The 15,370-nt window shown below is 42.0% G+C and overlaps 1 protein-coding gene across 1 annotated transcript in view; it reads left to right on the top strand.

Annotated features, from left to right (window-relative positions):
- Window positions 1-2,815: 2,815 nt before the first annotated feature.
- LOC310993991 (major histocompatibility complex class I-related gene protein-like) overlaps window positions 2,816-15,370 on the top strand; it is a 28,488-nt gene continuing 15,933 nt past the window's right edge. The window contains exons 1-2 of the mRNA XM_083982489.1: window positions 2,816-2,973; window positions 14,085-14,351. Coding sequence (XP_083838615.1) covers window positions 2,922-2,973; window positions 14,085-14,351 — 319 coding nt within the window. The 5' untranslated portion in view covers window positions 2,816-2,921. The remainder of the gene's footprint in view (window positions 2,974-14,084; window positions 14,352-15,370) is intronic.

Raw genomic sequence — 15,370 nt, 5'->3', positions numbered from 1 at the left:
GTCTTTGTGAAGTGTGTTTTGTTGTGTGGTGGGGTTTTCTCTCTTTCCACCGCTCCATGTGGACACTCCTCATCCTGTCCACAGCCGGTACACTCCAGCTACAGGGTAGCTAGAGACAGTCAGACTAAATAAAAGTGTCTGAGAGCAGCTTGTTTCATATCACTGGTCACATTTATTCATATTTTATCATCAAAACCTCTCTAAAAGAAAAGAAATGAATTCAATAAATTTAACAAGACATCAAATATCAAAGGACAAAATCACCAGAAACTCACATCAGACAAAGCTCAGAGTCTTGATTCAGTCAAACCTTTACTTTACTTTACTTTACTTTACTTTATTTTTCTCACGACCACGCAAGTGGTATGGAGCACAAACAATAAAACAATACAAATAATCAGACATAGCAAGAGGCAGTGGAGGCTGTAGGCTACATACTTTGTACATCCATCTCTGACCAGGACAGAGCAGAAACTATCACGTAAACAGAGGAAGAACACGTTTCAGAAAAGCACATAGCTTATAAATAACTTTAGTTTTATCAGACTGTAATAACAAAATTAGTTTAATGAACAGATGTGAAAACAGCTGCAGACACGTCTACACATCTGCTCAGAAACCAGAAGAAGATGTGATGTGTTTTCTTATTATAATATAAATGTTTCTGTGTAGACGTCACTACAGCAGCTCCTGCAGTTCACTGTGTTTTACATGAATGAAGTGAATCTGGAAACACAGTAAAGAACAATCAGGTCGTCTGTTTATTTCAGGATCAGAGCTGCTTCATCACATAAAACACTTCTCAGTAGATAAATAAATGTTCAAGGCTACAGGACCAGAAGAGCAGCTCTTGTGTGTTGTGTGACCGTGGCTCTGTTGAAGATGAGTTGTATTTTCTCTTCCATTGTCCTCTGTGATAAACTGAGACTTTCCCTGTGAAGCCCAGATGAAGAACTCAGACTCATTCTGGATCAACATCATGTGATGTGTTGGTTTTTTAATGAGGAGATTTATGCTCTAACTAGATTCACTGATGGAGCTGGATAAAGACAGGGGGTGTTATATCCCACGTAAATCCCACGTTTGCTGCTGCTGTCCTGTATTCTGGAAGCTTGGTTGTTTATTTCTGATCTGATGTGCTCTGTTTGTTTGTTTTTGCTTTGTTCTGTTCTGTTTTGTTGTGTTTTCTTCTTTCAATCAGTCTTTTTTCCATGATGATTATTTAACACTAAATATATTTGATGTTTATAATTTCCTCTGATCTGATGATGAACGTGTGACCTCACAGTCCTGGATCATCGTGATGCGTTCACTGACAGTGGGTCAGGTGACATCCTCAGGATTTATGCTGGAAAAATGTTTTGTTTGGCTTCACTGAATATGATAAAAAACTAAATTCTCAGTTTTATATCATTAATTTGTTAATTATTTTATCCAAATGTTACATACATGAATCTAAATGTTCTGGTAAGAAGCCAAACTTCCTGGAACTGTCTGCATGTTGGTCAGTATATCTCCTCCTCTGTGATTGTGAGAATAAAAAGCTGTTACAACGTCTGATCTCTGTAAACTTTACAACATATTTATTTAAGTTTATGTTTTTTGTAAAGCCCTGGCGTATTTATGATGGTTTGGTTGTGTATTAATGTGATGATGATGATGATGATGATGATGATGATGATGATGATGAAGAACTGTGTCACAGCAGCAGCAGCTAAATGAAACTCAGCATCAGTTTTCATCATCATCAGTGGAGTTGAGTTTGTGTTGTTGCAGCAGTTGACTTTGCAGCGTTCAGCAGCGTTTATGGTCTGTAGGACAGAGAGCAGCTGATCTGATCTGAGGTTTGTCTTCTACAGCTTCACCACTCGTTCTGCTCTCAGGTCTTTCACTCTCGTTTTCATCCCAGAGTCAAACACTGAAGTAAATCACTGCTTCATGTTCACTGTCTTGTGTTATTATTAAACAGCCCACATTAATAATGTACAGGACTGAAACTCTACAACATAAGATACTTATTATCTCTTTTAATGACCACATTTGACAGCAAACAGATCATTATAATAAATCCCTTGTTACTATTTGTTTGTCCTTCAGTCCACAGTGAGACACATCAGCTGCAGCTTTGATCCACAGGAGGGCGCTCTTCACCACATTTACTGTCACATCACTGGAACAACTCCAGGTTTTTATATTTGATGTTTGATCAGAGTTGTTTCTAAACAGGGACCGTCACATCATAATAAAACAATAACTATATTAATAACATAAAAATAACACAAATGTCTTCCTAAAAGCCTCAGAGTATCAGATCTATAGCTCAGTGACCTTTGACCTCCCAGATCAGGTCTGGGTAATTAAGGCCGTGTGGCTGCAGGTTTCTGTTCCAACCAAACAAGATCAGACAGTTTGACCAGTGAACTGTCTGAAGACTGAGATCAGCTGATTTAATGAGTCCAGTCTGCTGAGCTGCTGCTTGGCTGGAAAGAAAACCTGCAGCTACACCAGCTCCTAGTGCAACAGTCTGCCATGTCTGTCCCAGATGTTCATCACGTCACATGAACCTGAACATGATGAATAAAACCTCTGATCAGATGAAGTTAAATAGTTTAGTTATGACCATGTGAACACACTGACAGACTCAGGTCCAGTCTCCTCTCAGTCTCTGTCCTCTGTCACAGGCTGAAATCTACAACTTTAACTTTCACTTTCGTTCCTAACCTCACTCTGTCTGTTCTACCCAGATATAAGTGACGTAGACGCTCAGACTGAATTCTCATTGGTTCAGATGGAGGAGGATATTAACGCGCCTCTGTTTTCCCTCTGTAGTTGGTGTTGAGTGTTGGAGCAGGACAGTCGGTCCTCTAGGTCTAGGAGACAAAGAAAAATACCAGTTATTCTCCAGTTTTCACTCGATCACAATGAAGACTTTGTTTCTTCTGGTTCTGGTGGGAATACACGGAGCCACGGCAGGTGAGTTACATATTTAGTTTGATTGTAAAATGAGAAATGTCATATGTGCGCATGTAAGAAAATTATATTCAATGTTTTTTTTCTCCAATAACTCCCTCATAAAGTATAGAAATATAATAAAAAGTAAATATCTCATGTTAAAGAGTCAGTAGCTGTCAGTGTCTTTGCTGCTCAGTGATCCATGGTGGTTATATTAACTTATATTATTATTAACTTAGTGATTCATCCGCTTTGGCCAAAGGAAAACTCTGTTCTCTGAGTCTGAATATTAAACAATATGATTTTTGTTTTTGTTTTTATCAGGACCATGATTTTGTTCTGGTTTTATTCTAGATCAATTTATTAAGATCAATAATGAGTTCTGGCCTAATTATTAGGGCACACAAGTTCAGATAAGCGATGAAAAGAGAGACAGACGTGTAAACTAGATCTGATTACAAAGTGTTAAACTGCACATGATGGATTTAAAGCTTTTAATTTTTCATGTTGTTTATTTATTTTATGATGAAAGTGATAAAATCACCTGCTCAGTGTCTAGTTCCTATCATCAGGCTTCAACTCAGCTTTTAGATTCATGTAAACTACACGAGTCAGTTGGTGGCGCTGTTTGCTTAGATACTGATTAAACTTCCAATGTTACAGTTCTTCTTGATTGTTTACACACAATTTTTGGTACTTGAGACACAATGGCCTCAACATCTAACTCATGCACCAACTCCCTTGACCAAATCTGCTAAACTACAAGCACAATTCCTGCTTTACACTCAATTTGCAGTTCTATAACACACTTTTTTCAAAACACTACACACAGTTCTCTGCATTTGGCACAATTTTCATGAAGAAAATCTCTTGTTTTCACGAGTAACACACTGTTATTCAAAATTCTAAAGTTAGTTTCCCTACTATGCACACTGACTCATCACATGGGTAAACACCTGTCACACAGTTTTACAATTAGCAGTCAGAGCTTTAGCAAAAAAGGGCAACATACAGTAACAGGCAGTGATGGACTGACACCAAAAAGAGAGAAACCAAACAGGAGAGAGGCCACACAACACAAACACACACACCGATATATATATAGCAGTGATCATAATGATGATGACAAAAGAAAATGCATTGATCACCAAAATTGCATGTAGATAGAGGGATTCGAACCTAGACTAGAACAAAGTCTTAGACTATAAAGAGTGCTGCTCTACTAGGTGAGCTACATGTTACAATAGTCTTATCTTGTCAAAATTATGTGTTCAGTCTTTCACAATTGTTCGGCCGTAAACCAGCTAACCCCGAGCAACTCTTTTTTTTTTTTTTTGTGGTCAGATCAGCACGGCTGCATCGTCACACGACCACCTCGGTCGCGTCTTCACGCATTTCATTTGTTAAGGTGTATTTGAGTGTTCTGAGTATGAAAACAATATTCTAAAATTTTACAACACATTTATGTACTGTCTGTAGTTACAGTAAAAAAAAAAAACCTAAGTCATTATGAGGAATGGAGTAGAAGTGTTTTCCATTCATCATAGTGTTTTACACTGAGCACATCAGTGTTCAACTGGTTCTTATAAATGTCTAGTCATATGATGGTTTGTGTGTGTCATTTGAGACTAAAATAGCATTTTGAGAATAAATAACATTGTTTTGAATGTAAAGTTTCATTTTGCAGGAGAAGTTAGGGGTTTTGCCCATTGTGTGTGAGTTTTTGGATTTGTGTGTAGAGTTCTGAGAGTATGAGGCATGCTTTCAGAAAATGTGTGTAAACAATCGAGAAAAACTGTAATATCTTCACTAGTTTATGGCTGTAACATCCTGATCACACATACTCTCTGTAGGAGCCGTATGTAAGTCTGTGTGTGTTTGGTTGTGGATGTGAACACTGCATTGGTGCGTGGGTAGGGGTGTGTCACTGTGGGCGTGTGATCCGTGGTTACTTGTGATTGTACTCACCTGGTCTCATCAGTTGGCGTTTGAACATGGCGTGGGGTGAGCCACGGGGGTGAAACTTTCTGTTGATCGCTGCGCTATCACATCACATTGTGCTTCCCTTATTAACCTTGCGCGGACGTTTGGAAGCAGTTGGAGCTTCTGTGTTGCCGTGATATGGAAATAAAGGTGCTTTGAGAGCAAGAGTAAAGCAAAGTGTGCGCGTCAACTATTTCTCCCGTGTTCAGCCCACCGCGGCTGATTGTTTTTATTGGTCTCAGTTTAGCCGTAACATTAGTCAACAGAAAGGTTACCGAAGTGTTGATCCACGGAAAGTTTCGTTTACGCTGGATTCCTGGGATCATTCTGGAACGCTTCAAACAAGGAAGTTGGAGCGCGCAGAGACGCACCAGTTCATTCATCGCCATAGTAGGTTTTCATTCATTCACAGCCCGCCCGTGCGGCTCATTCATCACAGCTACGGGAGCGGAGGTATGGTCACGCATACACAAACACACACACACAACAGGTCATATTTGCGAAGTAGCCTAAATAATTCCCCTGGTAGGCTTTAGCAGTGTAACCACATAAGGTGGTTGTACTCCTTTTTTGTTTTAAGCCGTTTGTTATTTTCGTGTCATCAAGCGGGTGGAGCCATTGGCTCGGGAGTGCCGCCGTAGTTCTTTTTCTAAGACAGTTTGTCTTGTTCAAGACTAACGGTATATAGGTACATAAATACCCACCGCTAGTATGCACAGAAGACTAGGGTGAGTTTAGATAGTTTTCTATAGGCAGTTCAGCGGGGAATACGTGACGCAATTGCCTGTTTGTGGATCGTTATCGCTCGTGTGTATGCAAGGCTTCCTGTGACGTATTCATGCCATTAAAGCGCTGTGTGTGATCTATAATGTTTTGGGCTGTGCATGGATGTTTTGATAATTCATAAATGAACATGGATTTAAGTAGATCTTCTTCATGTCCTGATGTTAATGTGGGAATTGAAAAACGAATAATAAAACTCTCTGTGAAAGCATTGGAAAATCAAATACAAACGTTTCAAACAGATCGTCAAGCTAAGGTTAATAAAATTAAAGCCGCTATAAAGAAAATTAAAGAACTTATGCAAAATGAAGATAATGCGCCAAGTGTTCAGTCTCATCTTGCAAACTTATCTGTGTTGCTTGAGGATGCAAGCCAACTTCATGAAGCTGTGATTCAGTTGCTTCCTCAAGAGGAACAAGAAAAACAAAACACCTGGTATACTTAAGCATAACAGTGGCTTTATAGACAATGTAAGGGGGTGGCTTTCTGATGCAAGTAGACAATCTAATCAAAGTGCTGCACAAATGAGCACAGATGATGTCCTCACCTCGCCTCAGTTACATCCACCTTACATTGAACCATTTGATGTAAAAACTAATGGAAATGATTTATCTAAACACTCTGAAAATGGTGCGGGGATTGCAGTGACAGTAGATGATGTTGAACCGAGGGACAGCATTTCCAATGTTGCAAGTAGAACCTCAAGGAAAAGCAGTTTTCAGTTCAGCAGGAAGTAAGTCCTGTGTTTCATCTACCTCATCAGCACGTATTAAAGCTGAGGCAGACATGGCGGCCCTCCTTGCTCGCCAAAGCCTTTTAAAGGACAAACATGCTTTGGAAGAGCAAGAAGAGCTGCTCAGAAAAAAGAAAGAGCAGCTTGATTTGGATATGGAATTAGCTGCATCAATAGCTAAAGTTAAAGTGTTAAAGGCCTCTGAAGGCTCTAGAGTTTCCAGCATTAAATCTAACGGAATGAACTCATATTTGGAGAGACAACAAAGGAGAGCTCCAAAACTGAATGCTGATGCTGAGACATTTGTGCCTGTGGTAGCTAAACAGCCATCTCAGTATATGCCAATAGGTGACCGGCCACGTTCACATTTGTTGGATGCGAGACCTAAGGAGAAAAGGAATGAGCTGCAGTCACAAGTCACATGGTCAAATGGGTTGGAGCCAAAGGTGCAACAAGGTAAAATACAAAGTACACGATCATGTCATCAGTTTCAGTTGAACTCAGAAAATCCTGTACCTGTGATGCAAAATACCATGGATCATAATCGTTTAATAACGGTCTTGGAGAAACAGAATGAAATTACATCCTTGTTGGTTGAGCAGCAGTCTCTCTTTTTTCTTCCAAGACGGGACATTCAGATTTTTGATGGTGATCCTTTACAATTCCAAACCTTCATGAGGGCATTTGAACATAGTATCGAAGACAAGACGCACAGTGCTAAAGATTGCTTATACTTTCTTGAGCAGTACACCAGAGGCCAGCCCAAGGACCTGGTTAGAAGCTGTCAGCATATGCCTCATGATCAAGGATATGCCAAAGCTAAATCTTTGTTGCAAGAACATTTTGGCAATTCTTTAAAAATTGCTTCTGCCTACATGGAGAAGGTCCTCACATGGTCAGTTTTGAAACCTGAGGACGTGAAAGCCCTGCAGGCATATAGTTTTTTATTACGAGGATGCTGCAATGCCATGGGAGAGGTAGGTGCCATGCATGAGTTGGACGTTACAGCTAATATGCAAACAGTCATTAAGAAATTGCCTTATAAACTCCGGGATAGATGGAGAAACGTTGCCTGTGAGTTACAGGATAAATTCCATCGCAGAGTGACCTTTTGTGACATTGTTGAATTTATTGAAAAACAAGTAAAGATTGCAAGTGACCCACTGTTTGGAGATATTCAGGATTCTCAAACAGCAGTAAGAAAGGATGTGAGGAATTATAAATCCCAACCTTATTCTAAAGCAAAAGGAAGTAGCTTCGCTACCACCGTCGCTACATTGGACAAAACTGTCGAGGCCAGTATGAGGAGGGAAAGGGCCTCAGCTGTTGTAAAGGTTTGCTTGTTTTGTGGTGCTGGACATGCCCTGGATCTGTGTCGTCTATTGGAAAGGAAGTCACACAGTGAAAAAATGTCTTTCTTGAAACATAATGGGGTGTGTTTTGGCTGTCTGTGCATTGGGCACAGGAGCAAAGATTGTCGTAAGCGTCTTTCGTGTAAAGTATGCAATCTGAAACATCCTACCATGTTGCATATTCATTCTAAGGAAAAGGAAGCTGTTTCAGAGCAAGCTAACATGGGGCCAGAGACAGCTAACAGAAGGGCTTTAATCTCGGTACAATCTAGCGGGCTTACTGGGGCCGGTGATCGCGACTGTACACTCTCCATACTTCCTGTTCAAGTGAAGTCGAAGAAAGGAGATGAAATATTGATCACTTATGCCTTCCTGGACCCTGGGAGTTCTGCATCATTTTGTACTGAAATGCTCATGAACAAGCTGAATCTCACAGGGAGAAGAACAGCTATTCTCCTACGGACAATGGGTCAGGAGAAAGCTGTCGATAGTCACATTGTTTCAGACCTGGAGGTAGCTGGATTGGACACAGATTGTTTCTGTGAGCTGCCTGACATATTCACCCAGAAAAGCATGCCTGTCCTTCAAGGTAACATTCCTCGACAGGAAGACCTTCAAAGATGGCCACACCTGGAACATGTGAAAATTTCGGAGATCGATTCAGGGGTAGATCTTCTGATTGGTACTAATGTTCCTATTGCTCTAGAGCCATGGGAGGTTGTTCGGAGCACGAACGGAGGTCCATACGCAGTCAAAACTGTGTTAGGCTGGACTGTAAACGGTCCTCTCAGAGGAGACTTCGGCAGTGACGCTGCTTGTATGCCACGACATGCCACTGTCAATAGGATTTCTGTTTCAAGACTTGAGGAATTGTGGGAGCAGCAAACAAAGGCCGATTTCCCTGAATGTGCACAGGATGAACAGCTTGGATTATCGAAAGAAGACTGTCATTTCATGAAGTTGGTCAACAAGTCTGCCACATTGGTGGATGGTCATTACAGTGTTGGTTTACCTTTGAGACAAGATGATGTCAAATTGCCTAATAACAGAACTGTTGCAGAACAGCGTGCTCTGAGTCTCAAAAGGAGGTTTAACAGGGACAGCTCATTCCATGCTGACTACACCAACTTCATGAGTGACATAATTTCCAAAGGTTATGCTGAGAGTGTCCCAGCCGGGGATCTGGAGCGCTGTGACGGTAGGGTATGGTACATACCTCACCACGGTGTGTACCACCCACAGAAGAGAAAGATTAGGGTGGTCTTTGACTGTGGAGCTTCATTCCGGGGAACATCTCTAAATGCCCAGCTCGTCCAGGGCCCTGATCTGACTAGCTCGCTGGTGGGGGTCATAACCAGATTCCGAAAGGAGCCTGTAGTACTAATGGCGGACATTGAGGCTATGTTCCATCAGGTCAGAGTACCAAGTGTTGACACAGACCTCTTAAGGTTTCTTTGGTGGCCGGATGGAGACCATGGCCAGGATCTGGTGGAGTATAGAATGGTTGCACATCTGTTTGGCGCCACATCCTCTCCAAGTTGTGCAAGTTTTGCTTTAAGAAAGTGTGCAGATGACAACAAGGAACAGTTCAGTCCAAGGTCAGTTGATTCTGTGTTGCATAATTTTTATGTTGACGACTGCCTTGTGTCTGTTGGTTCAGAAGAGGAGGCAGTCTCACTTTATGAAGAACTATGCGCGCTTTGTGCTAAAGGAGGCTTCAAGCTCACTAAATGGATTAGCAACAGACGTGCTGTCATCGCTGCCATACCTCAACAGGAAAGAGCTATAGAGGTGAAGGATCTGGACTTGGACAATGACATCTTGCCTATGGAAAGAGCCTTAGGGGTACAATGGTGTGTCCAGTCAGATTCATTCAAGTTTAAAATCACGCTCCGGGACAGACCTCTAACAAGGAGAGGGATCTTGTCCACTGTCAGCTCTATTTACGATCCTTTGGGATTGCTAGCGCCCGTTGTGCTATCCGCCAAAAGGATTCTTCAAGACTTGTGTAGGCGACAGCTTGGTTGGGATGATGCCTTGCCCCTCATTGTGGCCCAGGAGTGGAGGGCCTGGCTAAATGAGTTACATCGGCTCGAGGAGTTTAAGGTCGACAGGTGCTTAAAACCTCTCAACTTTGGGGAAGTTGCTTCTGCTCGGCTCCACCACTTTGCAGATGCGAGTGAGGATGGGTATGGAACCGTGACCTACCTGTTGCTGCATAACATCTGTGGACAGGCACATAGTGCCTTTATAATGGGAAAGGCACGTGTAGCTCCATTGAAATCGATCACCATCCCTCGCATGGAGTTAACAGCTGCGGTGGTTGCGAGCAGAATGGATAAGTTGTGGAGGAAAGAGTTGAAAATGCCGCTGCAGGAGTCCATTTTTTGGACTGACAGTACCTCGGTATTAAAGTACATCAGGAATGAAACATCAAGGTTCAAGATATTTGTTGCAAATCGGGTCTCAGAGATACTTGCTTCGACTAACTCATCTCAGTGGAGATATGTGAATACATCCAGCAATCCTGCAGACTTGGCTTCAAGAGGAGCCAAGGTTGAGTCCTTCCTAAAGAGCGATAGTTGGGTGTCTGGGCCTAAGTTTCTTGTCGAACCTGAAATGAAATGGCCAATAACTCCTGATTTGTCAGGAAATGTCTCTTCAGAAGATCCTGAGATCAAGACTGTCATTTCTGTGAATGCTATCCAAGCTAATGAGCAGGCGGACATCATTATGAGCTTTATGAATCATTTCTCTTCTTGGATCAGGTTGAAAAGGATGGTGGGCTGGCTTCTCAGGTTCAAGAGTTGGCTGTGGGATCTTGTTGGAAGGAGGAAGCAATTGAAAGCTGTTCAGGTTCAATCTGGCCTGGATGAAGAACAGCTCAAGAAGAAGATAGAAGAGGAGATGCAGAGTGTCAAGGCTCGTGCTGCCCTCGGGCCTCTTTCACTTGAAGAGTTTGACAGGGCAGAAACCGCAATTCTCTGTTTTTGTCAAAGGAAGCGGTTTCCAGAAGAGATAACTAGTTTGCAAAAGAGAGAGGGTGTGAAGAGGACCAGTCACCTTTGCAAGCTTGATCCCATACTCGAAGGAGGTGTTCTAAGAGTTGGAGGCAGACTTAGCAGAACAGCCATGCCGGATGAGGCAAAACATCCGGCTATACTGGCCAAGGATCTTCATATTTCTGACCTCATTTTACATCATGTACATCTGCAGACAGGTCATGGTGGGCGTAACCACATGTTGGCAAAGTTACGCCAAAGATATTGGATTCCTGGTGCGAGCATTGCAATAACGAAGACTTTATCCAAGTGTGTTGTCTGTCGTAGATTACATGCTGCCCCAGGACATCAGCGCATGGCAGATCTTCCCCAGGACAGAGTGTCACCTGATGAGCCTCCATTCACCAGAGTGGGAGTGGATTGCTTTGGACCGTTTGAGGTCAAACGGGGAAGGGGAACAGCGAAAAGGTACGGTGTAATTTTTACATGTCTTGCGATGAGAGCTATACACCTGGAGCTGGCATCGTCTTTAGACACCGATTCCTTTGTGAACGCCCTTAGACGGTTCATTGCAAGACGTGGTCAGGTGTTGGAGTTGCGTTCCGATAATGGCACGAATTTTATCGGAGCTGAGCGTGAGTTGAGGGAAGCTGTCGGAAAATGGAACCATGCCCAGATCAATGACACACTCCTTCAGAAGGGAATCAAGTGGATTTTCAACCCGCCCACTGGTTCACATCACGGCGGAGTGTGGGAGCGATTGATTAGATCTGTGAGGAAAGTGTTGAATTCTGTCTTGAGAACACAGAATCTGGATGAAGAGTGTCTCTGTACAGTCTTTTGTGAAGTTGAGGCTATTATTAATAGCCGCCCTATAACCAAGGCATCCACTGATCCAAATGACTTAGAAGCGCTGACCCCGAATCATCTGCTGCTGCTCAAGTCCAAACCTGCATTGCCACCAGGAGTGTTTCAAAGGGAGGACATATACGCTCGTCGACGGTGGAAACAAGTGCAGTATATGTCCGACTTGTTTTGGAAACGCTGGGTCAAGGAGTATTTGCCCCAGCTTCAGGAACGCCAGAAGTGGCAGAGCACCAGACGAAACTTCATGCCAGGGGATGTTGTGATCATCGTGGACGACTCGGCTCCCCGTAATTCATGGCTTACTGGAAGGATTGTGCGGGCAGACCCTGACAGAGGAGGATTTGTGCGTCGGGTCCGCATCAAGACTAGGAGCAGCTATCTGGACAGGCCCATCACCAAGGTGTGCCTTCTTCAAGAGGCGGAGGAGTCAGAAGAGCTGCATGGACTCTGAATATGGACAGTTTGTATTGACTTGGACATTTGTGCACGTGAATGGACTTGGACTGATTTGTATGATTACCGGGACTATTTGCCATAAATCGTAGGTCATGGGTAAGAGATATTTTTGAGTGTGATGTTGATATCTTGCTAACCTTAAGTTTGGTCTCCTACATGTTATAATTGTGTAATTATTGCCTTAAATAATTAGGGGCCGGAATGTAGGAGCCGTATGTAAGTCTGTGTGTGTTTGGTTGTGGATGTGAACACTGCATTGGTGCGTGGGTAGGGGTGTGTCACTGTGGGCGTGTGATCCGTGGTTACTTGTGATTGTACTCACCTGGTCTCATCAGTTGGCGTTTGAACATGGCGTGGGGTGAGCCACGGGGGTGAAACTTTCTGTTGATCGCTGCGCTATCACATCACATTGTGCTTCCCTTATTAACCTTGCGCGGACGTTTGGAAGCAGTTGGAGCTTCTGTGTTGCCGTGATATGGAAATAAAGGTGCTTTGAGAGCAAGAGTAAAGCAAAGTGTGCGCGTCAACTATTTCTCCCGTGTTCAGCCCACCGCGGCTGATTGTTTTTATTGGTCTCAGTTTAGCCGTAACACTCTCTTTGATTATATTTGTAATCACTTCACCTGTTTTTCAGTGTCAAACTAAATGTCAAACTAATTTGTAACCAGATTCTAATTTCCACATATTATGACTTTAGTTAAATTAAAATGTATGACAAAATTTAAATGTATGAAAAATACTTCTAATGTGAGAATAACAGCAACATTTACCAAATAAACTATCAACAACATGCTTCTTAACAAAAATAAGTGAAATGAAATGAAACAACAATAAGTAAAAGTAAGTAAAATTGTATTTATACAGAACTTCTCAGAGAGAGAAGACTCACAAAGTGCTTCACAGATACATAAAAAATACAAACATCATACCATTATTAGCTAGCTATACAAAGTAAATAACTACAAAGCAGCAATTGAAAGAGACGTACAACAAAACAACACAGTACCAGGCTTATTGAAATGCCCGCCTGAACAGATACGTAAGTGTCGGCAGAAGAGAGTTCCACCATTTTGGAGCAACGGACTGAAAAGCTCTATCACCTCTAGTTTACTTATAGACCTACTGTTCACTAAATAAGCATTTATATGCGCGGCAGCTTTTTGTAGCTTTATCAGGATAAATGTTTATGTTGGCTCATACTTTACAAGAAACTGCAGAAAACAGAACTAAGAGAGAATAACGATACATATGTGTTGATGGAAATGTTTGATGAAACATTTTGCTGTTAAAAAAAATAAATATATATATATATACTGTATATATATATTTTACAAAACATGATAGCATTATCTAAATATTTGACCAAATTGGCAATTTGTTCAATATCTTAAAGGGACAACGAGGAGTTTCTATTCGGTTATAAGAAAGTCTCACGTTAATGTGGATGAATCTCCGCTACCCACACTTGTTAATGGGCCCATTTTCGATAAATATATCGTTCTGTCTCTATCGTTATTTTGTTATTATTAGTGGTGGCGGAAATGCTGGTCGAGCCGACCAGCGTTTCCTTCGTGGCGAGTCATGAGAATAACGCAGCCGAATCGCCGTTTATGGTCGGAACTACGGTGGTATGTGATCCTCTTTGAACCTCTGACTTTAATTATTGATGAATGAAAACATGAGTCCGTCTTGCGCCCGGTCAAAGAAATGTACGGTGCGCGCGGAGGCTCATAAATGTAGTGTGAAAACGCTTCGCTTTTCCAAAACTCCTCGTTGTCCCTTTAAGACATTCAAAGAGAAGTCTTAATTGTCCTACTGTGTGTTCTTGACTTGTAGTTCAGGAATTCTGAAAACTAAAATCATGTTGTTAACTTTTTCTTCTTCTTCTTCTTCTTCTTCTTCTTCTTCTTCTTCTTCTTCTTCTTCTTCTTCTTCTTCTTCTTCTTTTTCTTCCAGTGACTCACTCTCTGAAGTATTTCTACACTTCGTCCTCTCAAGTCCCAAACTTCCCAGAGTTTGTGGTTGTTGGTCTGGTTGATGATGTTGAGATGATCCGCTACGACAGCAACACTCAGAAAGCTGAACCCAAACAGGACTGGATGAAGGAGGCAACAGCAGCAGATACACAGTACTGGGAGAGGGAGACTGGAAAATTTCAGGGTCACCAGCAGGTCTACAAAAACAACATTGACGTTGCAAAGCAGCGCTTCAACCAGACTGGAGGTTTGTAGATCTGTTGGTTCTGTTTCACTGGTTGTAGTAAACATACACACACACACACACACACACACACACACACACACACACACACACACACACACACACAAATCGTGTTTCAGTCCATCCCATAATAGATCATTAATGTATTGCCTCCAATAGATGAGATCAGAATAACTAATAACACTGAATAGGAACCAGGAGGTTTCTGTTGGATTCTTGTTTAACTTTAGTAACAATGGGCCTCATTCACGAACCGTTCTTAAGTCCTACTTACGAAGTTTTTACGAAGACTGTGGCATTCATGAATGTTTTCTTATCCAGAATTTGTTCTCAACTAAGAACAAAATCTAAGAACAGTCAGGAGTATACTTACGCACTTTTAGGTGCTGAGACTTCTGCAAAAATAACCGATTTTAGCGTTTTCTTTTGTTCTGCAGTTGTATGATATTATATGATTTGAATAAGAATTATTTTCTTATCTTTTATGATGTTTTTAATAATCATATATATTAATAATAATAATTGACAAATCATTGCAGTCTCTTAAAAAACATTATAGACACTCAATTCATATCAGTTGCTTTTTTCTCTTTTTTTGGGGGGGGGGGCATACAGCTGCCGATATGATTTTTTTTTTCCTAATTGCGGGCTGTAACAGCGCACTTACTGTAAGTGGCAGCGAACCATAACCAGGAACCAACAAGGCCTGTGCTAGCCGCCTTTGTCAGACCAGGCGAGAGGAGCAGAACATCCATGCAGGAATCTACCATCTTGAAACCGGGCAAGGAGTGGCAGATGCTGGCCGACCTCAAAAGGCAGTTAGTCTTCCCGAGAGAGATCATGACAACTACGCTCAGACCAGACATAGTCATGTGGTCACCTGTAGAGAGGTCAGTCCTGATGATTGAGCTCACTGTCCCCTGGGAAGAGGGCATGACAGCAGCCCACGAGAGGAAATACCTCAAGTACTCCGAGCTGGCAGCGGAGTGCCAAGAGGCTGGCTGGAAACCCAGGGTATGTCC

Source organism: Trachurus trachurus, assembly GCF_905171665.1.
Source record: "Trachurus trachurus genome assembly, chromosome: 11".
In the NCBI taxonomy this organism is placed as follows: domain Eukaryota; kingdom Metazoa; phylum Chordata; class Actinopteri; order Carangiformes; family Carangidae; genus Trachurus; species Trachurus trachurus.
This window is presented reverse-complemented; position numbering and strand designations above follow the sequence as displayed.